This window comes from Hetaerina americana, unplaced genomic scaffold, assembly GCF_022747635.1.
Source record: "Hetaerina americana unplaced genomic scaffold, ioHetAmer1.1.p SCAF_73, whole genome shotgun sequence".
In the NCBI taxonomy this organism is placed as follows: Eukaryota; Metazoa; Arthropoda; class Insecta; order Odonata; family Calopterygidae; genus Hetaerina; species Hetaerina americana.
In genome coordinates this window covers 777325-804874 of record NW_027287350.1, presented here as the reverse complement: position 1 = coordinate 804874, position 27550 = coordinate 777325, and the positions used below count along the sequence as shown (strand labels likewise).

At 35.9% G+C, this 27550-nt stretch overlaps 2 protein-coding genes across 6 annotated transcripts in view; both read right to left on the bottom strand.

Moving 5' to 3' along the window:
- Nucleotides 1-2909: 2909 nt before the first annotated feature.
- LOC139697356 (oocyte zinc finger protein XlCOF6-like) lies at nucleotides 2910-15909 on the bottom strand. Its single transcript, XM_071596021.1, has 5 exons — nucleotides 15718-15909; nucleotides 13852-13977; nucleotides 13365-13490; nucleotides 7417-7555; nucleotides 2910-5603 (listed from the first exon to the last, which is right to left on the bottom strand). The coding sequence occupies exons 1-5, from the start codon at nucleotides 15850-15852 to the stop codon at nucleotides 3763-3765; spliced, it is 2367 nt and encodes a 788-aa protein (XP_071452122.1). The 5' UTR covers nucleotides 15853-15909; the 3' UTR covers nucleotides 2910-3762.
- Nucleotides 15910-23820: 7911 nt separating this feature from the next.
- Nucleotides 23821-27550, bottom strand: part of hyd (E3 ubiquitin-protein ligase hyd) — a 116367-nt gene continuing 112637 nt past the window's right edge. For all 5 annotated transcript variants that reach the window (XM_071596032.1, XM_071596034.1, XM_071596035.1 and 2 more), the window contains one exon: nucleotides 23821-25181. In XM_071596032.1, the coding sequence (XP_071452133.1) occupies nucleotides 24969-25181 (213 nt within the window). In that variant the 3' untranslated portion in view covers nucleotides 23821-24968. The remainder of the gene's footprint in view (nucleotides 25182-27550) is intronic.

The following is a 27550-nucleotide window of genomic DNA, read 5'->3' as shown; positions in this document are numbered from 1 at the left end:
AAAGTAACACTGGGTGTTCCCCAGGGTTCTATGCTTGTTCTTATTTTATTTTTAATTTATATCAATGATCTAACAGATAAGCTTAAGTCCATTGACGGAATAGACCCAATACTGCATGCTGGCGATACAAATATTATTGTGTCAGCCTCCTCAGTGGACAGTTTGACAGAAAGAGCTGCTGGAGTAGCTCAGATTTTCAATGAATGGTGTCTTCTTAACTTCCTAAGACACAATTTAAAGAAGTCCAGCCTGATTTATTTCATTAATAAAAACAGTTTCCACTGCAATCTCAGTAGATGTAGCAGGTGAGAGAATCCCCCAAAATTCCAGTACCCAATTCCTGGAAGTTATCCTGCATAGAAACATGTCTTGGGAGGATCATATTTTCAAATTACGTAGAAAGTTAAGTTCCCTATGCTTCCCCATTAGAATAATTAGATATTCAATAAATTTAGAGGTCCTTCTACCCATATACTTTGGTAAATTTTATTCTCGTATTACTTTAGGTATCCTCTTCTGGAGTTCCTCTCCCCTAGTTGGTATAATCTTGAAAATTAAAAAGAGGATTATATGTATTATGAGCAATGCTCCTTGCAATGCACCATATTAACCTCTCCTCAAAAGACTTGGTTTATTACCAGTACCTTGCATATGTATATTTAATGTCATCTTGCATGCAAAGGGTAATATTTCTTAGCACAAGTCCAACCATGATTACCATGCTATTTTTTACCCTCATCATGAAGGAATTCCACAAAGTTAAGCCTGAAACTATAAACTTTACCATAGTCACTATACAAGGACCTGCACCAACCATTTGTCAGAACACACAATACTGCTCATGGGCCCAAAGAAATGGGGTTAAGGTTATTCAATAAACTTCCCCATGAGGTCAAATATGAAACAGAAGTACCTATTTTCAAGAAAAAGCTGTTCAGCTAATTAAAAAATAATTTGTTCTATTCTGTTAATGAATACCTGGAATTGTTGCTACGCATCCATTCCGCTTAACCAATTAATATGTAAATATACTAGTGTGTGTATATATATATATATATATATATACATACATATATATATAAATATATATATATATATATATATGTATGTATATATATATTGTATTTCTAAAATTGTGAAATTTATATCTGATGTGTCCTTTATTTGTGTACGTATGAATATGTACCAAATCTCCGGACAAATAAATGCATTATTATTACCACATGCCCCTGCAGCAGCTTTCGAGGCCAGATTAGATGTATTAAACAGAAGCTTAAGAGAACCGCTGAACTAATGAAAGTTTGTGAAAAAATATGGATAGTTTTAATTAGGGCAGTCAATGATGATTAGTAGTTGTGTATTGATTCAACTAACTGGAATACAGTAAACTCTCGATTATCTCTGTACTTATGGATACATGATGAAATGCAGATAACAGAAATATGTAGAAAATACATTCATAATATTAAAACAGATTCAATTCATATGCGATTCATAATAGTTTTAAAGAAAACTAGAGACTGTGATTAGGAAACAAATGAACTAATATTTTTCATTCCTTGTGATTGATTTGAGTTGATTTAGAAATGGAAAGGATAATTCTCTTCTGTTTTTTGACCATTTTTATACAAGGGTGGAATAATTATATTTCCACTAGAACAGACAGAATTATTTGATCTTGTGAAAAGAGCAGAACATATTTTCTTTGTTTGTTTCTTCAATCGACCATGAAAATCAAACCTTGTAATGGCTATAGAGCTGAAACTTAAGACCAAAGTCTTGTGAGAAATGAGGAGGTTTACTAAAAGAAGCAAACCTGTCCCAATACCATTAAGGCCAACTTATGGATTTTCTACCTAATTGAATGACCCTCAAAAATCTTTTTAAGATGAGTCTCCTGAGACCATGTCACACCCTACTGAGAGCATATTTTAGTCTAATGCATATTTTAAAATGCCCCCTTCCTTGAAACAAAATGGTCCCCGAGTGTCGCTGGGCTATCTTTTGTTATCCCCCTCCCAGATGACCAACGTTCCTTAAGGCAAGCCATTATTCCAATTCACACGCACTAGATTTTGATGTACATTCCTCGTTTCACCATAAATAGGGTTAAATGACAAGAGAGATATTCAAAGTAAAGCATAAACAGAAACATTTATTTATCCATGTAGAAAATATGCAATACTTATCATCTTGAAGGAAGCAAAGTTGAACTGGAAATGCCAGTGTTCAGTCTTAGACATCCACATGAACTCCAACCTTCTATCAATGTCCATATGAGCCACAATCAGTTTGTTCATCACAAGAGCAACAGTTGGAACCCTCTGAACAATGCAATAAGTTGACAATAAATTATTGATGTATGAGTGTGAGTCAAGTGAAAGCCTTAAAACTGCACTACAATTTCAAAACATTCTGCTAGTGCCACTGTTTTTTCCCTCGGAGATAGCCATGGTTTGATGAGTGGCCCACCACTGGTGACATGATGCCACAATACAACAACAGCATAAACGTGGCCACTTTACTTTCAACGTGCACTGCGGGGAAACAGCAATATCTCATTTGTTTACTCAGTAGTAAGGGGGTGAAACATATCTAATTAAATCGACAAATGAATGAAATTTTAGAATGGTGACACACCTATTTAGCAATGGCACCTGGACTCGAAAAAGTCCATAAACATTGTTATTTCCAAGTCAGGCTCCCCTTGACCAGGTCAGGCACACATTTGGTGTTGCGACAGCTGAGGCTTTTAGAACAGTTAAAAATCTATAGTTTTTCCAGAGGTATCCATGAACTTTCAAAGCACTGAAATACTTGTACGTTATGAGGACTACACACAAAAATTATACAATAGGTAACATTAAGCATTCCAGGAATAAAGAGATAAAAATATTTAAGGCTTTCATTTGACTCTCACCCTGGTATTAATCACAAAGCAATGGCTGGAACCATGGGAGTAATGCAATAGGGTAGAAGGGGATACCTGGGGAGTAATGACATGGACTTGATCACCTTACATGCACGCCCAGTTCTTCCATTCATTCTTTCACATTGGACATCAAACACCTTGACAAAGACTTGCGTTCGGTCCCTGTAATCGAAGAACTTGATTCTCAGGTCAATCAGCCACATTACATAACAGGTAAGGCAACATGGCACTAAATCCAAACACTATTCACTAATCATTTTTACTGACAACATTTACCATGGCATTCGTAATTACCCCAGAGTTGCTTGCAGTGGGAATTCACTCACTTGCAAGCTTAAGTTATTTATCACAAATGACACCATGAAATAATCAAGCATTTCGTCAAAAATTTCCAAAGTTGTGAGGAATTTTACTGTCAAGAGGCAAGGGAATCGCTGCTTAATGCAACTCGCAAGGGTTTTCTAGTGAATTTACTAGTCGTATACTTAACAAACCTGTCTGTAGAGCGGACTGCTATGTTTGATTTGAGGTTGGCCCTTTTAGTTAGGGTTTTCCAATGTGCACCAGGCTAATCACATTTCTTTCCCAAATGCAAGACCATGTGAGACTTGAGGCTGTCTTTTCTAGCAAATTGTTTTGAACAGACTTCACAGGAATGAGGTTTCTTTCCTAAATGTGTGGCCACATGAGTTTTGAGGATCCCTTTAGTTGTAAATCTCTTTGAGCACAAACTACAGGAATAAGGCCTATCTTTTGAGTGGAATGCCATGTGACAGTTGAGCTTTCTTTCCAAAGGAAATGACTTTGGGCAAAAAACTGCCAAAGTGAGGTTAATATTCAGAGTGTAATATCATGTGTCTCTTGAGGCTGCCTTTTGCAGTAAATTGTTTTGAACAGACTTCACAGGAATGAGGTTTCTTTCCTGAATGTGTGGCCACGTGAGTTTTGAGGATCCCTTTAGTTGTAAATCTCTTTGAGCACAAACTACAGGAATAAGGCCTATCCTTCGAGTGGAATGCCATGTGACAGTTGAGCTTTCTTTCCAAAGGAAATGACTTTGGGCAAAAACTGCCAAAGTGAGGTTTATCTTCAGAGTGTAATATCATGTGTGACTTGAGGCTGCCTTTTGTAGTCAATTGTTTTGAGCAGACTTCACAGGAATGAGGTTTCTTTCCCGAATGTGTGGCCACGTGAGTTTTGAGGATCCCTTTAGTTGTAAATCTCTTTGAGCACAAACTACAGGAATAAGGCCTATCTTTCGAGTGGAATGCCATGTGACAATTGAGCTTTCTTTCCAAAGGAAATGACTTTGGGCAAAAACTGCCAAAGTGAGGTTTATCTTCAGAGTGTAATATCATGTGTGACTTGAGACTGCCTTTTGTAGTAAATTGTTTTGAGCAGACTTCACAGGAATGAGGTTTCTTTCCCGAATGTGTGGCCACGTGAGTCTTGAGGATCCCTTTAGTAGTGAATCTCTTTGAGCACAAACTACAGGAATAAGGTCTACCTTTCAAATGGAATACCATGTGACAATTGAGCTTTCTTTCCGAAGGAAATGACTTTGGGCAAAAACTGCACGAGTGAGGTTTATCTTTAGAGTGTAATATCATGTGTCTCTTGAGGCTGCCTTTTGCAGTAAATTGTTTTGAACAGACTTCACAGGAATGAGGTTTCTTTCTTGAATGTGTGGCCACGTGAGTTTTGAGGATCCCTTTAGTTGTAAATCTCTTTGAGCACAAACTACAGGAATAAGGCCTATCTTTCGAGTTGACTAGCATAGGTGAGTTCAGCTTGCCTTTTTTTGTGAATGTCTTATGCATCAGCTGGTGCATCTTTAAAATACTCTCAGTAGTGAATGATTTGGAGCAGACGCAGCACAAATGTGGACGTGTTGCCTTGTGCAGCATCATGTGTGCCCTGAGGCTGTATTTTCTGCTGAATGACTTATAACACATGCTGCACGAATGTCGCATATTCTCCAAATGCATTTCCATCATGTGTGCTTTGAGTTTACTTTTCATGGTGAACGAATTGATGCATAGACCGCATGAATATTGCTTTTTTCTCGTTTGCAACGCTACGTGTGCCTTGAGTTTACTTTTTCTGGCAAATGTCTTGGTGCATGATCTCTCAACCTTGCCCTCATCCATAAGTTTCCTCAAGGCAACTACATTAAATTTGGGGTCAAACTGATGTGCGAAATCTATCACATTTCTACTATTACGTTCACCTATTGGCTCTTCTTCTGGACTAATTCGATGCTGGATGAAACTGTGTCTTTCATAATCCTTTTTATGAATAAACCCCATGGCACAAAAGCTGCATTTGAAAAATTCAACCATGTGCACACTCAGGTGTTTCTGAATCGATTCCTTCGTGTTAAACTCATCTCCGCATGCATTGCACTGAAAGACTTTGACCTCGTTCAACATTGAAATCCTTTCGATTTGTTGACCAGAGTTGTCTCCATGGTCACCTGTGTTGTCCTCTCTCATTGTATTGATATCAGCATCTTGCACTACTTCAGCACTCACAAGCATAGGCACATTTTCTCTCCAACAACATGAAGGACTCGCACGTTCTCCACTACAGCCATTGTTGATTCCACACAAACCAGATTCTTTCTCTTCACATTCACTCACTTGTGCGGGGTCTACATTACTTCGAAGTCCTGTGAACAGATGAGAGAAATATTAGTTGTTATATGACAGCAATATTTGTATTCTATAGACCAATATAGAACAATTGAGCCTCATTTAACATCCATGTACAGCCCTAATATTGAATTTCTGCAGGTGAAATTCTGCCAATCTACAGACAAAGATAGAACACCACTAACAGCAATGCCCTATTTCACCAGACCAAATTATCTGTACAGCTATGACTGGATTAAATTCATATTACAGTGGAACCTCGCTAAAAAGCACCTCGCACAGTGAGTAATTCGTATAATGAACAAAAATATTGGTCCCACAAACAACTTACTTAAGGAGCAACTTTTTGCATGTTGAGTGACGAGGAAAGGGGAATTCCTGGATTAATTGTGCACCTGCTACTGTAGTTTGTCTCTAGCAATCGTTCCGCTAGCATCTTAATGTCGCTAGTGATCACAAATTTATCAAAACTTGTGTTCAAGCATATTATTAGTGATTTTTTGTGCAAAGTTCAATTATATTTTGCGCATAGTTTTAAAAGTGACCCCAAAGTAAAATCCATAAGAAGAAAGCCATAAGAGAATAAAAAATATCAGTAGAAATGAGCAGTCAAATCATTGCAAATTGGGAACAAGGTGTGACTGTGGCTGATCTAATATGCACATCAATAACTGGACAACATCAACAATTGGCCTTTTCCTCAAGAACATCGTAAAGACTAAATGCTTCAAATAGATCGACAATGAGCATCCATACAATGGCTACACATTCTCAACGATGTTGAAAAGTTGCTTTTCACATGCAAAAACCAAAGGCAATCGCAATGCAACACCATTAATCAGAATACAATTTGTGAGATGGGGAAAGTGATTTTGGCGAACGTCAGTAATAAGATGCCAGGATCATCAAGAGCTGAACAAGTATTTAAGGGTAGCCGTACATGGTTTGAGAAGTCGAGGAGAAGAACCATCATCCACAGTGTTGGGAGGCATGGTAAAGCAGCAAGCTCCGAGTCAAAGGCAGCAAAGAACTTCATCGGCGACTTCAAAAAACTCATAGATTACAAGGGTTACCTACCAGAACATGTTTTCAATTGTGCGAGATGGTTTTCTTCTGGAAGAAGATACTGTAGCAAACCTACACTTGTGCACATTTGCTTTTCTCTCAGAAGATCCCACAAGAGGTTATTATCATTTTAACTTTTCATGCAATACTTGGCATCTGTTATTTTGATATTATTGAAATTTGTATTAAAAGCAAGCATTTGCTATGCCTTAACAAAACACTCACACCCTACTTCAGGTTGATTGCCTAAAGACTTGAGTTCACCGGTGGAGATACAATGTATGTCTGTATGAATAAACAGAGGGGCAACATCTGTATTAGCTTAACTCAATTTTTGTTGTCTCAGGTGTAACTTTATGGAATTTGCATAACATATTGAAATGTAATGAAATACAGCAGCACCACATGCGAGCTGAAACTAAATATGCTACAGTGTTCACATTTACAATTTTTGTGGGAATTTATTTAGAAAGTACTTTTAAATGAAATATTAACACTCTGTTGCTTACTGTTGACTCAAAAAAGTCATAATTTAGTCATTTAAATATTAGTCAATTTGTGATCAAGGCAACCATTTTCTAAGCCTGATGTGGGAAGAAATACGTAATAACAAGTATTTCTCTGGTGAATTGGTTTGCGTATGATAGGTCAAAAATATTTTCCTGCTGTACGCTTCACCCATTAGATGCAGGCTGATTTTAGAGCACATTTTGGAATAAAATAATTGTTTCTTATGGGCTGGGAGGTACGGTATGCAGTCCTCACCTTGTGCATCAGTGTCGCCTTCACCCAGCCTTGTGTCTTGATATTCGTCTCCAGTGCATTCCTCCTTACTGATGCTGCACCTTAGTGCCTCTTCCCTGCCATGGACCACATCTTCTGCATCCTCTTCCCCAGCAGCTGCCTGTGGAGTTCAAGATACAACTCATCACATAATTATGACTTTGATAGGAGGAAGGCAGGGACTACTCCCTGGGCATACCATGACCTTTCTATATTCACTATCGGTCTTTCAAAGTGGTTCATAGTGAAACTGCGGCAATCAACACAACTATTCAACCCGTTTATATCATGACCATATTTCCACCTATCTTGGTGATTCAATCATCCATGCTTCATCAGGTATCCATTAACACGGATGAGTTTACTGAACCCATTCAGTGTTGGTTTTTAATCATTTATTTGTATTTCACTTAAGGCAAATGACGTGTTCTATATTATATACATATGTATATGCACCACAGATATTATGCATGAACAAATAAACATTATCACTAAGCCCATTATGCAATGCATTATGATTATTAAAAATCATTAAAAGGAATAGATCAAGATGGTCACATTTGGACCGAAATGGTCAAAGTGATAGGGACATAAGAAGAAGAAGAATAATTGAATTATTAATTAAAGAAGTTTTCACACCATAAGGAGGAGGGAATTGTTAGCATGGATGTTAAAGAAGGATGTTCAAACTTGAGGGAATATCTTATGGAATGACTGAGATCTTGTCAACCACTACTCCGTACATTTATGACACAAAATATAACTAAATTAGTACACTTTGCACTATTTTGCAATTAAGTTATTTAAAATTTTCACAAACATTCACAAAGTTGAACTTGAGAACTCTGACTGAAGATCCAAGATATTTTGCACGGAATAAACAAAGCAGGAGGTAAGAAAACAGCTAATTTTTGTACAGTAAGAACACAATTTTACACACTTCATAAATTAAACACAATAACACCTAAATTTTTTACACTTCACTTCAAGGTGGTTTGGAAGGTTCTCGGAATCACTACCAGATGTCAGAACTAGTGCAAAGAGTTTTTCCGTAGCAATAGGTTTATGGGTAAGCACGTAACATACCAGCGTTCTGAGAAGTGATCGATGGAACATCGCTGGACCAAGTGCATCAGTGTACAGGGAGACTACATTGAAAAATCATAAAGTATCACTGAGATAAGTCATCATTTCTATTCTGATCTGAGAACTTTTCAAACTACCCTTGTATTAATGGTTAAGTACAGATAGTATGAAAATGTTTAAATTATAATAATAAACAAAATTTACAAATCTTGATTTTGTGATGAAGATCAACAAGTTTTAAGAGATCCAAGGTATTTTTAACTTTGGTAGTAGTAGTAGTTTTTAGGAGAGGCGACCGACGGCTAAGGTCATTTGCACCATAGGGGATGGACAGGAAAGGGTGGAGGGCAACCTGGCGTTGGCATTAGCCTACTCTTTACGAAAGGTGCCAAGGGGTCCGCAGTTTAACGTCCCATCCGACAGACGGCATACTCACTCAAAGTGCCCTCCACAAGGCACCTCAAGTAGGGATCGAGATACCTCTGAAAAATATTCAACACCACCAGGATTTGAACCCGCGCCCTCAGGGTGGGAAGCCAGTACGCTAGCCCCCGCACCATCTCGATCCCCTTAACTTTGGTAATTTTTAAAAAAGTATTTTGAAATTGCGAAAGGCATTCATCATCTTCACGATTACATTTAGAGAATATCACAGATGAGCCACTGATCCACAGAACTCATAATCTACAAATGGATGATTGAAAGTTCTGTAAGTGTTGTTGAAATTAAATGAATATTTGATATTATTTTTTAAATGAGATATACACGGATATAATAGGAAAAATAAGAGTGCAGACTGACTACAATGGAGATTTTGCAGCAAAATATTTACAATGAATTGAATGTGTCCACTCGATTAAATACTACAAATCATATTATTATTATTAAAAATCCACATGTGCTGATAGACAGTGTCAGGTGGCACACAAGTCCCAAGTAATCACAAAAGATAATAGATAAAATCATTCAGTAAAACAAAAGTACACTTAAAGGAAACTCAAATACTTGGGCATTCCCCGCACTTATGACCTCTTTGTGGTGAAACGTATACAGGAAATAATTAAAAAAAAAGCTAACAAAAAATTAGGATTTATTAGAAGAGTGTTGGTGAAATGTGATGAAACGGCAGACAATCACAGAGTTAGCGTCAATTTTCAGAAGTGAAATAATAGTGTACAGAGACATCAGTACAAAAAATCATTTACCACAAAAAAGAAACATAAATTCATCAACTGTGTGGCATTGATGATCACAGAGGAATTGATATAGTTTGGAGCTATATAACAAAAAATTATCCATTTCCATTAATATTCCAAGTAAAATTTTCTCAAATTACACAGGAACATAACCAGGGTTCTTAGCAAACATGGCTGAGCAATGAGGAGTTATTCTTAAGTCATTGTGCTATACCCATGTACATTAGTTATCAAATCAAACATGGCTTGGCTTCGCTGCACAATGATAATAGGTTGGAATATTTCATTCTGCATTTTAGTACATCTAATCTGAGAATCTCATTGTATACCCAGAACTGAGATACTGATTTTTCACATAAGAATAATAAAAAGCATAAATACAGCCATCAACCAAAAGGTCAATTTGGTTGGTGATGGTAGAAGGTTGAAATATGTGTGAACTAAAGAACAATAAGTTTGATTTCACATGTTCAGTTGCATTTGGTTCTTAATGGTAAACGGCCTTTCCTCTACTATTATAGACAATATCTTAACAAACATTGATTTGGGAAAAGTAAATACTGAAGTAATCAAATCCCACATATCAGATCACTATCCTCTTCTATGCAAGATTTTAATTTCTTCTCCTAGTCACTGCAAAAAAATTTATGAAAGGCAGTTTACAGAGCAAAACTTTATTATCTTCAATTATATGTTGAAGTCCCATGATTGGTCTGATTTATACCAACTCAGATCATACAATGACTCATTTGAGTATTTTTATTCTTCATATGAATATTACTTTGACATTTGTTTTCCATTGGTCTCCCACAAAACTAGAAACTTGTCCTTAAATACTAGAAACCATTGGGTCACCGATGAAATATGATGCCTCTCGAAAAAAATGAAGGAGTTAGCTATCTCTTATAAAAATAAATGTAACTCGATAGACTGCTTGGAGTATAGAACACTGAAAAAAACGTACCGTCAAAAGTTACAACTGGCTAAAAAAACATTTAACAACTGTAGAATTCTCAATGCCGATAACAAATCTAAAGAAATTTGGACGATTATAAAGGAAGCTAAGTGTTCTATCAATAATCATCATGATTTCAAATTACAGGACTCCACCGGTAATGTTATTTCTGATTACTCTCAAATGGCATCCAACTTAAATGACTTCTACTTGTCCCACCAGACTACTACAAATACTCCAATTCCTGTTAATTATCCTCTAATCCCAAGCCTGTCTAATTCATTGTACCTGCTTCCTTGTACTGAACTGGAACTGATGAACATCATTAAAAAATTCCCTAACAAAAGTAGTCCTGGTACAGATGGTATCCCAGGGATTGTGATAAAAAAATCAATTAATTCTATCAAGGAACAGATACTCTTCCTAATTAATAAATCCCTACAACTTGGTGTTTTTCCTGATGCCATTAAAATTGCCAAAGTTGTACCACTTTATAAAGGGAAAGGTAGTGAGCAGGATATGAATTCTTACCGTCCAATATCTTTATTAAACCAGATAGGGAAACTATTTGAAAAGGTCTTCCATAATCGACTTACATCATTTCTTGAATCTTTTAATCTCTTGTCTGGCTCACAGAATGGTTTTAGGAAATGCAGATCTACATCTACAGCTACCTATCACCTCGTAAACCTAATACTTTCAAATCTTGATAATAGAATTGAAACCTTGGGACTATTCTTCGATTTTTCCAAGGCTTTTGACCTAGTTAATCATCAGTTACTCTTGTCCAAATTAGGACACTATGGCATCAGAGGTATCCCTTATAACTGGATCAAATCTTACCTCAGCGCAAGGCACCAACAGGTTATTTTGTCAAAGAACGGTACTAATTTTACTTCTCCTAGTAAAGAAGTTACATTAGGTGTACCCCAAGGCTCAGTCTTGGGCCCTATCCTATTTTTACTTTACATTAATGACTTACCAAAAGTTCTGCAGTCAGTTCCAGGAGCCGAGCCAATTTTATATGCTGATGACACTAACGTAATTGTATCAGCACCATCGTTAAACAACTTGACCTTGACAGCAGCTAGAGTTTCCGAACTTCTTTGTGAATGGTGTTCACAAAATTCTCTGAAACTCAACCCTGACAAGTCTGGACTCATATACTTCTCTAATAAAAATAAAGCCCCTGCTTCATTGGCCATTGACCTAGGGGGAACGTGTGTACCTCAAATTTCTAGATCCAAGTTTTTGGGAGTTGTTATAAATAAAAATTTATCATGGGATGAACATATATGCAATCTTCGTAGCAGGTTAAATTCCATTTGCTTTCTTATTAGAAGTATTAGGAAATCTGTAAGCCTTGATATCTTACTTTCAATTTATTACGGAGAATTTTATTCTTTAATTATCTATAGTATTCTGTTCTGGGGTTCTTCCCCTCATTCTGATTCAATTTCTAAAGCTCAAAAATGTTTAATACGATTAATATGCAATGCTCCCTACAATGCACCTTGTCTTTCCTTCTTCAAAAGGTTAAATATTCTGACTGTTCCATGTATTTACATTTATGTCGTATGCATTTTCGCTAAAAGTAATATATCCAATTATATGACAAATGACAACGTTCATTGCCACCAAACCAGAGCCTGCAGAGACCTGCATCAAACTTATTGCAGGACTTTAAATACATCCCTGGGGCCTAAATCAATGGGCCTCCTTGCACTGAACAGGCTCCCTTACGATTTTAAGTACGTAAAGGATCCAGTCCTGTTCAAAAAGAAATTAATATCATTTTTAAGGAAAGAACAGTTTTATTCTGTAATGGAATTCATGGAGAAAAAATAACCATACTGAATATGGAATATATTTTATGCAAAAAATTTATTATTGTGTCATGCTTTTCTGAATTTCATCATTGTTTAACATCTATATGTACATATGACGTGTCCTATACACTTATATGATGTATCTATTACACTGTGTCAGTGTCTTCTGGGCATTTAAAGATTATTATTATTATTATTATTAATGGTTTTTAGAATCATCAATAAGAGGATAAAGGAGATCAGGGCAAATCAATAATACAAGGGGGATGATCAGTTTGGCTTCAGGAATGGGAGAGAAACATGTGATGGCATTGCAGGAATGAGATCACTTATGGAGAGAGGAACATGGAATACAATCAGGGATGTGCTAGCAATGTTTCATAGATTTAAAGAAAGCATTTGATAGAGTGAATTGGGTGAAATAAGTTAATATAATGGAGAAAATAGGAGTAGGTTGGAGGGATATGAGTCTTATGTGCCACCTGTACAAGTCTCAGATTGCTATCTAGTGTGAGTGGTGGATGGGGAGTCTGTTAAATTATGTATTTGCTCACCTTAAAGGAGAATATGGATATCTCAGGGCTAATGAATGCAAGGGAAACAATAATGGAATGGAAATGGTAAAAAATGTTTTAATTAAAACAATACATACTATTGACAAATTTTCATTTGGTAATTAACATTAAAGACTTTAGGAATGCTAAGGTATTTCATACTTGTATATTTTAAAAAAAAAAAGGATATCAATGTTTCAAAATGTATTTAATTATCTTTATCAATGGAATTTTATTAAAATTTTGAGGGGCTGGGAATTACGAATAGCATAGATAATTTGTTAAGTGGATAATCAAGAGTTTACTGTACCTCGAATTGATTGGACACTTCTTCTGCGGCATCCTCCTCCTTCGGCATGACTTCCCAGTCAATGGAGATGAGGTCATCCATTATCACATTGTCCTCATCCACCACCCTCTCTTGCTTTATGGTCCCCTGAGGACATTACCAAGTACTGTGAGGAATGAAAGGCAATACTGCTACCACTACTATTGTCAGTTTCTGACAATAGACAGAAGAATAATATATCTAGATGCCATATGGTTCAATTTATGTAGACACGGTTACAGAGAACTTCCTCTCTTCTGATCAAGGCAACAAAATTGTGTTTACCTTTTATTCAAAATATTTTACACATCCTTGATCCTTAAAATGCCAAAAACCATAATCCCATTCTGATATTCTGAAGCAAGAGATTATGGAATTTGTTGGCCCTACAATGGTTCTAGAAATTGTCAGGTGGTTTTAAAGATGGTCATAACTTGTACAAAATTAATAAACAGAGGAGAATACATACTGTTAGTCTTTTTTTCTTGAGCTCTATTGCAGAACTGATACACATTTTCTTGAAATGACTAAACTCATCCAGTTTAGTACAGCAATCATAGCAGGCAGTGGATGGAAGGCCATCGTCTTCATTGATCTGTAACAACACAAAAGATCATGCCAAGATCAGGTACCAGGGATAGCATTTAGAGACATCACAAATGTTGCTTATGCCTTCAGAGTATTTCACGTGTCCACACTAAAGTATGGTTATAGCCAAGGCATCTGAAATTAATTACTTATTACTCCAGCAATATTTTAGGGCTACATAGTTTTCATTAACTTAATGTCAAGCGTTAAGTTCGGAGGGATATTTTTAGGTACAAGAGGTCACTACTGTCAACTGAATATGGCAACTAGCATGATGGATTGAAGAAAACTCTAGTGCATAAAACTCAAAACTCTGATGAGTAAATCAATTATACAAGTTAAAAACAAGTAGCTACTAATGAAATGTGATGAATGAATTCTATTGCCAAAGGAACATAGGGCACCCCATTCATATCCTCTAGCTTAATAAGTAGCAAGACATACTAAGAATAAACCTAAATATTGTTTAAATTCCCCAACATCACACCAAGGCGACATTCAACAAACAACCCATCAAAACATTGCCCATTTCAGAAATGTGATCCATATTTGGCCAGTAGGGACAAATTACAAACTCTTATTCAACACAATTAAATAATATAGGGAAGGATCACTTCTTAGATTAATAAAAATTATATCTGAATTAAATTTGGCACATGAATGCTAAGTGGCGGAAAATGAAGAACTATTGGAGTATTTGTCATTGGAGAATTAATTCAACATCAATTATTGTACTCGGGCGCAAATCAAGGAATGATTCAGTGACCACACTCTTGCATAGTTGATAGCACTTCAGACTATTTACATCTCGTTTGTACGCCAGGTAGCCACCTAATTTTTAATTACCAGAAATACCTCTATTTTATAATCCCTAAAGGATTTGGGGGAAAACGTTTTTGACCAATTTACAGAATTTTTATAAAATCAAAATATGTCTTGATACTCAAAAGCCACTCTCATTAATCACATTAGGACTAGAGGTTTTGTTCTTTTCTTCCCTTTAAGCTCTTTGCAGTAGATTCTTTCCTAATCACTAAAATGAAATTCAAACATCCCTAACTAGACTGAGAAAAAATAAGTATTTTGATCGAATATTATAATTTAAAAAATACGAAAATGAAACTAAAAATTAAATTGAATGCCATTCTTTATCTCTGTTTTGGTAAACCTAATATTTTGGCTTTTAACGATTGCAGCTGAAAGGTATCACCGAAAGTTGAATCATAGCAAAATAATATATATGCTAAGAAACTTCTAAAACTCCTTTCTAACTTTGAATAATTGGCCAACATTCTCCCATGCATAGGGAACGTGGTAATCCATAGGTTAAAAAAACCGGGTTCAGTTCCCGTGCACGCCTCTGCTGTACATTTCACACGTCGTTGGGATTGATAAATGTTAGTTGAAACTTCCAAAGTCAACGGGCCGATAAGTGGGACTGGTATCAAGAGTGCTTTATAGGCTGGTAGTACAGTCACTTTTTTCGTAGAAAGACCTCCATACATTTTTCAAAAACATAATGTTCGCCAAAACATGCAATACAAATTTCAGTGGAAAATTCGCTATTACTAGTTTAAAGTAATTATGTTTGCATATATATTTGTAGCATAAATATTAGTTGCAAATGCGTATTTTATAAATTTCACCTGTAAGCATTTGGGACAACCATTTTTCACCAACCAGCTCAAATCAAAAGTTACCGACTGGTATGAATGTGAACCAACAGCAATTATTTTTAACTACTCACCTCTATCTGAATTAGGTCCTGAATTAACGTCAATAATAGTGTTCCATCTGTTCTGTTCGCATCGAATACATTGACAATTCGGTCATCGGCTTTTAGACAAAGCCTGCATAAAAATAAACTACTATCCACCGACATTTTAAAATGATGCTTTGCTTTAAAAAAATCACGACAAACTAAATTATTCTCCAGCAAACAAACGTAAGCAGCCGAACATTACAGCAATACATCTCACGTTTCTCAAGTTCCACACAACTTTAGTGTTCAATCGATACTATTCTGTACTGGCAATCTATTTCTTGTTACTTTTATTCAAATGTTATTAAAATACGGGAGTCATTATGGCGCCTAAACAGAAGCTTAACGTCGAGCGATCGCATATGGCTCAAATGATTGCGGGAATTTTTTAAATATATGAAAGCATGAGTCTGCAAACATTTTCAATTATTTCAGCTGTAAAAGAAAACTCGCGATAACAGCACTTCAACATTGCGTGAAACATCTGAAATTATCATCAATATAAATGGTTACAATACTATGCATCATAACATCATTACAACAGACAGGAATGTCACTGCAAACGAACATTTTACTTAGATTGTTAACGTAGAAAAAATTAATCACATCGTACATGCAGATGATGATCATAAATTTTAATTTATCTGGTAATAAGTAGCTATACCTCATGTCACAAGATTAATGTTAACGTAAAGGCAAGTATTTAAACTTAAAGTAATAAGAACAAATGTAATTAGAATAGGACACCAAATAATCATTATGGTAAGCAAATATTTAGACTTTTATTCATACGTATCCATTATGCAGTAGATAACTTAATTGTGAACATGTAAATATATCATCGGGAAACCGCAGGCCAAGCGTCTAACCAGGCCAAAGCGCTTATTTGTTTATTTATATATGTACCCTGCAAGCCACCGCCAGGGGGTGAATACACACCGAAATAATTTTACCCGAACACGACGCTACCGCGGTCGAACAATGTTATTATGATCCCCTATCGTTCGTGGGAAAAATGACAACTTAAAACTAACTGTTCTAAATTTAATCTCCCTAATTTTATTAGCATGATCTCTTCTAACGTAGTAGGAAGGGGGTAATAATACATTTTCAACATCACTGCTAAAGAGACCGCCTTCCAATTGATGCAAGAGCTTCAATCTGTTATTTAACCTTCGCGCCGTGAGTGATTCCCAGCCTAGCTGCTCTAATATTTTGGATACGCTACTACGTTTATCATAACAAAGTTTTACAAATCTAGCTCCTCTGCACTGCACAAAATCCAATTCGGCAATTAATCCAAATTCGTGGGATCCCATGTACTTGTAGCATATTCTAAATGAGGTCTAACCGGCAAAAGATAACATTTCTCTTTGACCTTTTCATCACATTTACCCAGTGCTCCTCTGATAAATTCTAATTTTTTGTTAGCTTGTCCACATATTCCATGTATGTTTCACCCAGGATAGATCGTGAGTGGGGGCAACGTGTAGGTGCTTGAGTTTAAACAAGCCAGAGACATCAGTAAAAAAATTATTTACCTCGAGAAAGAAAAATAAATTCATCAGCTGTGTGGAATTGATGATCTCCAAGGAATTGATATAGTTTATACAACAAAAAATTATCCATTTTCATTAATTTTCAAAATAGCATTTTTACAAATTTCACATGAACATAACCTGGGTTCTTAGCAAATATGGCTGAGCTCTGAGGAGTTATTCTGAAGTCAGCGTGCTATACCCATGTGTATTAGTTGTCAAATCAAACATGGCTTGATTTCCCTGCGCAATGAAAATAGGTTGGAATATGCACATCTACACATTAAATTCATTCTGCATTTTAGTAATAATAATAAAACTTTATTCATTTTGAAAAATGGAACAGCCATATTAAATGTCCTCAATATAAATATTACCTAGTGAATATATAAACATAATTTCTTAAATGTGTGCATCTAATCTGAGAATCTCATTGTATACCCAGACCAGAGATACTGATTTTTCACATATCAATAACAAAAGTCATAAATAGTCATCCACCAGAAGGTCAATTTGGAAGGTGATGGTAGAAGGTTGCATTATGTGAGGAATAAAGAACAAAAAGTTTAATTTCACCATGGGTTGGAATCCAGGTCAAGGCGAATGATTTTTACACTCTGAAATGGCTACATTGAATATTTTATCAGTTACTTGGGTCTCTGTTTATTTGGCTTATTTCCACCTTCTTGCTTGATACTACTGCAAGGCCTTCTGTAAGACACTTCTCCTTTTCTGTATTTTACTTTATAATTATAACTCCACTTATCCCTGCGGCCATTCCTTTCCTCCTTGCACACCCATAAAATATCAATGCTGTCACTGTACTCCTGATTTATATTTTCTTATTCCCCTATTTTAAACACTTTCCTAATATTACAAGTCCATATTCTACAAGGGTTATTTGTTTAGTGACGTCTGGTCATTAAAAAAAATATATTGATTGAAATAGATTTAATTAAATTGAAAATTGTCATTGACAGTTTTAGTTTTCTAAAAGCTACTTCATTTTTCTACATAGTCACCGCTCACGTCTACACACTTTTCTTAACTCTACACCAGCTTCTTTAACAACTGAGAATTGGAATTCTGCAACCTGGTAATTGAACCAGTTGACTATCATGTTCTTGAGTTCCTCTTCATCTTCAAACCATTGTCCATCAAAACAACATTCCAAGAGGAAGAAGAAGTCTGGGTACAGGGTCGGGATTGGGGATAGCGGTCCAAAAATACTCATCCACTCAATATCCTTGGCTATGCTGGTCAGTAAGAATTTTCAGTACCCACCTGGCACACAATTAGTGATATATGAGTTTTCCACATCAAATGTGTAAGTAGTGGTGCATCCAAGTCCAGGAAATTTATCAGCCAGGGCACTAATCATCAACCAAATTGCATGGTTCTTGGTCCACTTTAGGAACAGTTCAATTATTCTAAGCCTGGGCCTGCCACTCTTGTCTTTATCATGCTAATTTGTGCAGCCATTTTTGAAGTCTCAACACCCTTGTCTAACTGTTCCTTCACTCATTACTGTAGGTTTATAAACTGGACAACTCCCAATGAAATTAAGTGGCCAATTTTACTTTTGCATGCAAAAGTTGAATCACAACATGCACCTAGCAACTGGTTGAAGCAATTTCACGGACATTGTTATCAACAATAACCAACAGGCAAATAATTACTGTATCAAAACTAACTCCAGGGTCTTCAGAAACAATCATTAGATAGCACAACTTTGTTCTGACCCACCAATATTTAAATGTAAGAAAAGAACAGTATATACTTTCCAAATTTGCCTTGTCATTGAATTGGTTTTTTGGGCCTTTTTCTCTGCTGCTGCTGTCAGTTCTTCTTTACAAGGATTTCTTGTAATGAGGACCAAGTAAGTCTGGGGGCAACACACATCTCAGTGGATTAACTTCCATTGTTGCTAGGATTTCAAGACATAATTCTGCCCATGATAAGTTTATGGGATGAATTATAGAGGTAGTTTCCCATTGGCAAAATTATATCCTCTAAATGATTATATACCTAGTCCTTATATCAATCATTATGATTGCTGGCTGGCATGTTGAAATTTCATCTGTTAGTCAGATATGTGATCCACATTTGTCCATGATTAGTCAGGAATCATGAGAGCTCAAGCTTTATTAATAGCTTCATAAAGAAGAGGGGTAATTGCTTATGTTGTTGTTTGTGGCTTCTATCATTGTTAAGAAATGCTACATAAAAAACTTTAAGCATATTCCAATAGATGAAGGTTGTACATCAACAATGGTACGTAACCCCACTGATATTTTTCTTTAATTCTTTGATCAAAAGATTTGAAGTCTAATCTTCTAGTCTTAAAGGCAAAAACTGAATTTAGTGGAATCAACAATTTGTAGAATTCATTGTTTTCAGTTGGCAGGAGAAAAACAATGGACTTAAAGGAATTCTCTCCAAAAATATTATAAAAGGATTTTTACCCATTTACATACCTTCAGTCGACATCAGTGCTGTAAAATTGACGGAAGCTAGCCTTCATACTATATAACCAATCTTATAATAAAAACATCATGCAGTACATTTCTTTCGGCAAATTTTGCACAATCCTTTTTTAGCATTTAAGCTTAGGCATTCCAAACTAATAAAGATTGTGAATAAAAGTAACTTTTAATGGTCATCAACCTTTTGTTTACAATAGCAGCTGTTGAAAGCTTTGACCAAAACTCTATTTACCAGAACCGAGAACCAAATAATTGGAACCCATGCATCGCCTCCCATTTTAAATTGGGTTGAACATTTATTATCATATTTTAATAGCACATTGAGTCAATTAGCTCCTAAATAATTGGAAAACTTGAGACAATATTCTTTTTTTTATATGCTAGTATTTAACAATGTAAAAAAAATTGGCACCTTTTTTATGTTTAATTCACTAATAAATTAGTCTAGTAATAAAAAAATATATTCCTCCTCTATTATTAATGTATCATGCTTGGTAAAAAGAATTTTGAGCCATGTTTTAGTTTTACTTTTATGTAATCTATATAAATTTTAAAATCATAGCTACATCTGATAAAATATATATAGGAAATTTGGTAGAAAGTTATCATTTCTATCAGCAGCATGGAATTATGCATAGAGCTGACTATCCATAATGCAGGGAAAATCCCCAAAAACATCTTCTACAAATTGCAGTATAATTCACTATATTTCCCCATAGAAGGCCCCATCATTCTTCCCCTTACCACCCTTCAATGACTTCTCCTTGCTCGCACCAACTTCTTTCTTGCACAGGTGATTCATTCTTTGTTCTGCCTTCATCGATATTGGTTGGACTGAGTTGGTAATTCTCTGTGTTCTACTGGTTTGCAGCAGCAGATACCAGTGTAGACTGAAGCAAGAGAGGGTCTCAAGGAAGTGTTCTGTAAATTTCAGACCAACACTGCATTTTAGCAGTTTACAAAATCCCTTAAGTAGCTGTTATGTCCCTTGGTCAACAATTCATTGTTTGAACAGTTGAGTCATATGCATTAGAATCTCCTTATAATTATTATATTTCATTGAGTTTCCCTAAAATTCCATACTTAGCCTTCAGGTAATAGGCATGTAGTTCTAAATGGTTGCGTAATTAAACCAGCCTATCTCTTCAATTATTTGGTGTTTGGGAGAAATCATACCCACTGTTTTAGTGAAATCATCATTGTTGAATTCTGTGGAGGGTTTACAATCTCATGTTTCTCATTGATAAAGCACTAAAATATTTTAGGGTAAATCTTGCTTGAAAGAGTGCTTTCCTTCCATTATTTGATTTGGTAGTCTTTGTACAGTTCAAGGTATATTTTATTTGATTTGGTAGTCTTCGTACAGTTCAAGGTATATTTTATTTGATTTGGTAGTCTTCGTACAGTTCAAGGTATATTTTGAATGGACTCAGAGGCTAACCACTGCTAGATTTCTAAGCCTCGCCTAGTAAGACATTACCTACTTATGCTAAAATACATCTTACTTCAATTCTGTATGCCTCCTGTTTACCTTTATTCTGTCCAACATAACTACTCTTTCAACCTTAGTTTTCAATCAACTACATATCAAAATACCCTGCATCCACTTACTGCCCTCCTTTTCTTTTTTCTCCTGAAAATTCTCTCGCCTTTACTGCCATGTCTAGTTCTTCATTTTTGGTCCAGTTATGCATCTCAGGTGTGTTTTGTTTTCTTGTGTGATTATTTTTTTCTCAGTCGTAGTAGTAGTAGTTTTGAGGGGAGGCGACCGACAGCTAAGGTCATTTGCGCCATAGGGGATGGACAGGAAAGGATGAAGGGTGGAGAGAAACCCGGCGTCGGCATTAGCCTACTCTTTACGAAAGGCGCCAAGGGGTCCGCAGCTTAACGTCCCATCCGACGGACGCCGTACTCACTCAAAGTGCCCTCCACAAAGCACCTCAAGTAGGGATCGAGATACCTCTGAAAAAAATTCAACACCGCCGGGATTTGAACCCGCGCCCTCAGGGTGGGAAGCCAGTACGTTAGCCCCCGCACCATCTCGATCCCCTTTTTTCTCAGTCACGAGATGGATTAATTAAATATGAAATTTTGCCATTAATGAACGTCTCCTATATCCCGCATCCTTGCTTTGATATTTTGTCCTTTATTTAATTTTTTCCATCCTTCCCTACACCCTATCAATAGCCTAAAGTTCACACCAGTCATCTTACCCCATTGACTATGTTTCTGTGCCATGCCTGTGCTCCATATAGAAATTTTCAATTATCTTTTATTAAAATCCTTTCTCAATTTCCCTGTTTTCAACACCATTCTCCTTCTAAAAGGCATATTGCCTAATGTAATTGTTCTTCTGATGTCTCAACTCCTATGCCCACCTGGGTCCATACACTTCCTTTAAGTAAACTGATCCACCTGCTTTGCTTTTCCCCTCTAATTTTAATATCTATCTTGGGCTTCATTTTCCTCACAAACCTCATTTACTTTTAGTTTAAATTTTTAGTCCACCAATACCTATCCAACTGCCATTCCAATGCGCTCAGCGATGGAAAACTGGTTAACTATATTCTATTGTTTCAGGCTTCACTTCGTGGAAGTAATTGATATCCATTATTGAAATAGAAAGAAAGACTCGTACTTTTCCACAGATTTTATTATACGGCACGACGCGTTTCACTGGTTAACTAGTTTGATCATTTGCCAATATAATTTTATGAATTCCAAGAAACTGGAAGAAGCCACAACAGTAACTTTTAATTGTGTCATCCGGTAATGTGCATTAAAATGGCAAATAATTTTCAGTGTTTAAAATTGTAACATTCTAATCTAATTCATATCCCAGCTACTTTCCAGTTTTTCCTATGCCTCTTTTACTATTTTCTGTGTATAAAATTAAAAAAAACACGATGATAGCAGATAGCTCTGCCTTACTCCCATCTAACTTTGCCTATCTCAACTCTCCATCTGCTACATGTACTTAAGCTGTCTGAGACACAAGATTTTTATGCTTCAATCACATATATTATGTGTACTGCAAATTTGCACCTTCATTAAAAATAAAACTACCTATAAATCTTTGACTGATTTTTGTGAATTGTTCTCCAAGGGCTACCTTCTATTATTTCAAATTATTATGTTCTTTAACATTACGAGCTTTTCTGTTCCTCAAGATTCCAACCAGTCAATACAATTAAGAAATGAGTAACATACATAAGGGTCTCATGCTCATGACAAGTCCCAAAAAAGATTTTAAATTATCTTTCTATGGATAATCATTTCATTAAAATGCATTATAAATGTATCATTTCTATAAGACCCTTAATAATAGACAATATTTTTAGAGCTCAAACATTTTCAGTGCCATGGAAAGAACATGGATTTACAACCTATTTCTATGGTTAAATGAGTTATTTCATACGTGCAATAGAAATATTATGTAATAAAGCTTTTAATGCAATTCAACTTTTGAATAACCTGCTGTAAAATAGTGAATGGTATAACTTCAGGCAGATAAAAACTGTATGATGATAGTTCTGCATATTGCTGTTTCCAGGGGCATGGACTTTCATCTGAATTGTTCCAAATTTAATATTGAGATTTCATCATATTCTTCTACACTTATTCTGCTGGGTTCTCCTCATAAGTCTCAAATACCAGTGATCACCAAGATGAAATGGGAAATATACCTTTAAGTTTCAAGATCGTTTAGATAATGTTTAAAATAACTTATAGCTGCTCATTTTTTGTTTAATTTGAAAAATGTTGCGATGCGTTTATAAAATTCCTCGAAATTCCCATGACCTTTGATACAATTCAACTTATCTGAATTAGAAGCCTTACCCGTTCTTCAATATAGACATTTTAATAATTTTATATTTCCTAGTTCTAGTTATAGAGTTTCAGCTTAAAATTCTTTACAATAAATGTTTGTTTTCACACAGCATAAAATGGTACTAAAGTAGGCATGAATGTTTATATAAAATCGCCATTTCATGCAGTGTAATACTTACTGTATGTATTTACATCAGCTCACTGAGGAAACATGGAAGGTGACCTTTTGCATAAATTGACATATGAGACCCATTTTGACAAATTGATCACACCAGTACATATCCAAGTACTCTTCTCAAATTCTTTGAGATTGTATTAAACCTTGGATTCCTCGACTATTTACACTTAACTCCACAATTCCATTGAATACTGCTGAATTAGAAGACAAGGGTTTATTCAATGCTTCCACAATTATGGAAACACACAACAAATATTACAATGAGCATCATAAACTAGAAATAGATGAGATTTAACTGAAATTTCAGCAAGTGAACCACATGAGCTACATATCAACAAGTATCAATTATATTTGAAATGATTAAATGTATATTTATATATAATCCAAAGGCCATTAGGTAGGTGTGAGTCAAATGCAAAAGACTAATGTCACCTATTTATGACAAGCAAAGAGAGCAATACAAACTAAGTTTCCATATAAAAAGCGCTCCTTAAAAAAATCAAATCCTATCAAGATCATAATTTTAATGCTCTTCTGTTTGGTAAATCATAAATAAACTTTTCTTGAACTACCTAATCACTGAAAATGATATATTTCAACCATTATACAGTTTCATTTGGCAAAATGAGAACAGTTTCAGGAATTCCAATCCTATGACAAGAAACATTGGCTCTGTGTTCACTTTTACAAACTTGCTCCCAGGATCTTTCAGGCATTTGCATTGTTTGGTTCACTTGTGGTGTTCTTCCTCTGGCAACCAATTCTAAAACTATTTTCATTCCCATTGATTCTAAGACTGACAAATAAAAAACCGCCGCAATGAACTCTGGATGTTTCCACAATATCAGATGTACAAGACAAATTATTTAAGCAGCTCACAATCAAAAAAGGCACAGTCTTTACACCTCAGAATTTTGCCCATTGAACTTACGTCTTATTAAGCATTTACATGAATGACTGGACAGTCTTTTTGTTTTCACACCTTTTAGTCTCTGAGCCCCTGGGCCATCAACTGCAGGAAAGTATCATTTATTCTCACTACACGTCTGGAAATGCCACTTATGTTGATTCTTGGAATCACTTTTTCCAATGTTTCTATATTTCACAGCAAGCGTACGGAACCAGGCATGCTTGTACAACCATTCCTTACAATAAAACACAGCACCTCACAAACATTGCCTACATATTTCACACTTCCTGGATTCAAACAAAGCCAAAATTCTTTGTTTTGATGGCAAGAAGCAGCTTATGCCGTAAAACAGCTCTTCTGCTGTACAAGGGAATATAAAGACGAGATATACACGTGTTGGCTGTGGGTAAATGTGTGTCATCAGCTGGTCTAATTGTAACACTTGGCATTGGCTGAAATCCATCTTCAGATGCAGGGAGAGCCGGTGATCCTGTCCAGAAATAGACCTGCAAGTACCAGGACATCATGGCATATTAAATACAATCAGCAAAAATACTTTCCAAAAATCAACCAACAGAGCGGAAATAATTTTCCTTGGATGATACAAAATAAAAATTGAAGATAATTTGGAGGAATTCAAATCTAGGGACATCCGAAAGTGAACATTTAATGAGTTTCTGTCGGTGGTGCTCTAACAACTGACTTTGATCAGATATTATAAAAATCTGTCTGAGTTATAACAGTTAATAATTTGTCTCATCATAGAAAAGGGCAATATTATGCAACAGACTATCAAGTTGTTACATCATTTAGAACATTAGTAGCTGCTAAATTCCAAAGAAACTGCGGGAGATGCCGCAACAGTAACTTTTAACGGAGTCATCCGCTAATGTGCATTTCAATGCAACAATTTCAGAGTGTAAAAATCATTCGCCTTGATTGGGATTCGAACCCAGATCCCTCAATATCCGGTCGAGTGCTTTAGCCACTTAAGCTACCGAGGCGTCCTCTTAAACTCTGAAATTTTGGGGCTTTTAAAGGAACAAGATGTTATGACGAAATACCGTGCATACAATGTCACAGGCATTCGTAGTCGTGCGCGAGGCGCCACAGTCCACGAGGTTAAAGCCAACTTTAAACACTTATGGTGTTTTCACTTTGACAAATTCCAAAGAAACTGCGGGAGATGCCGCAACAGTAACTTTTAACGGAGTCATCCGCTAATGTGCATTTCAATGCAACAAGCGGATGACTCCGTTAAAAGTTACTGTTGCGGCATCTCCCGCAGTTTCTTTGGAATTTGTCAAAGTGAAAACACCATAAGTGTTTAAAGTTGGCTTTAACCTCGTGGACTGTGGCGCCTCGCGCACGACTACGAATGCCTGTGACATTGTATGCACGGTATTTCGTCATAACATCTTGTTCCTTTAAAAGCCCCAAAATTTCAGAGTTTAAGAGGACGCCTCGGTAGCTTAAGTGGCTAAAGCACTCGACCGGATATTGAGGGATCTGGGTTCGAATCCCAGTCAAGGCAAATGATTTTTACACTCTGAAATTGTTGCATTGATTAGTAGCTGCTTTTCATGCAAAGTTGCTATTCTATATACCTTACATACTCATGATTAGGTTGTCCTTCATAAAGAAAATTTCTGCGAAAAAATCATGGGTCAACTTATACACAAGAAAGGTAAAATTTCTAAACGTAAGAATTCCAAATTTTGCTGCCAGTATCACCATGTAATTAAGCAAACTATTGCAGCACTACTCATGGTCCAGTTGGAGGATTTTGGAATTCACTCAAAGCCTTACCAAAGGTGATAATGGTCCATACACTGAAATACTGAATGAATAAACTACGTATTTTTTCACAAAAAAACTTTCTTACACTATTACAAGTTTCAACGCATACAGGTATCATCAGGTATAAAATCTCATAAATGGCCAGGAAATATATATATACTCTTCCTAGGAGGGGAGATAGGCTATGGAAGAGAATTTGCAGTGGAAAGGGGAGGAAGAAACAAGTACCAGTTAGGAGGTAGCCGCGTTATTGGGGAGGAGGAGTGTGGAGATTTTATACCCAATGATGTTGCCTAAGCATCAAAACCAGTAGTAGTGTAATAAAGTTTTGTATGAGAAAAAGTTTATATATTCAGTGATTATAAATTTTCATTAAGTATAGCCTTAAACCATCAAATTCCATATATTATTTAACAGCTTAATAGCACCATTAAAGGTTACATTTCTCTCTTTAAAACCTACTACTTGAGAAACAGAACATAGTAAAAGTTCACAAGTTATAATTGTAAATAATTCACTGACATTTACTTTGCAGGATTTAATAATGAAAAAAAGAGCATAGACTTATACACGAGAAATGTTAAAAATACTGAAACTTTAAGTCTGAAAAAGTGGAGCCCTGCGTGGTTCGAGAAGTTTAGAGAATAACCAGCATCCACGCTGATGTGAGGCATGGTGAAGCAGCTAGCTCTGAGTCAAAGGGAGCAGAGAGAGTCCGCTTCGGCGGCTCAAGAAACTCATAGATTCTGAGGGTTACTGGCATGGAAAGGTTTTTAATTGTCATTAAGGTCTCTTCTGGAAGATGCTGAAGCAAACCTTTATTTCTACATGTAACAGCAGAAGAGAATGCATTGCCTGGCCACAAGTCAACGAAAGGCTGTCTCACACGCTGTGCAAACGCAAGCAGTGAATTGGAAATTAAACCCCTACTTGTTTACCATTCAGAATGTCCACAAGAACCAATTGCATCGTACCATGCGTATGAAGCATCGCACTAATATGACAGTGGCGATGCATGCCAGAATTTTATTTGATGATATTTGCATTTTTACCAATTTTGAAGCATTGGGGAAAA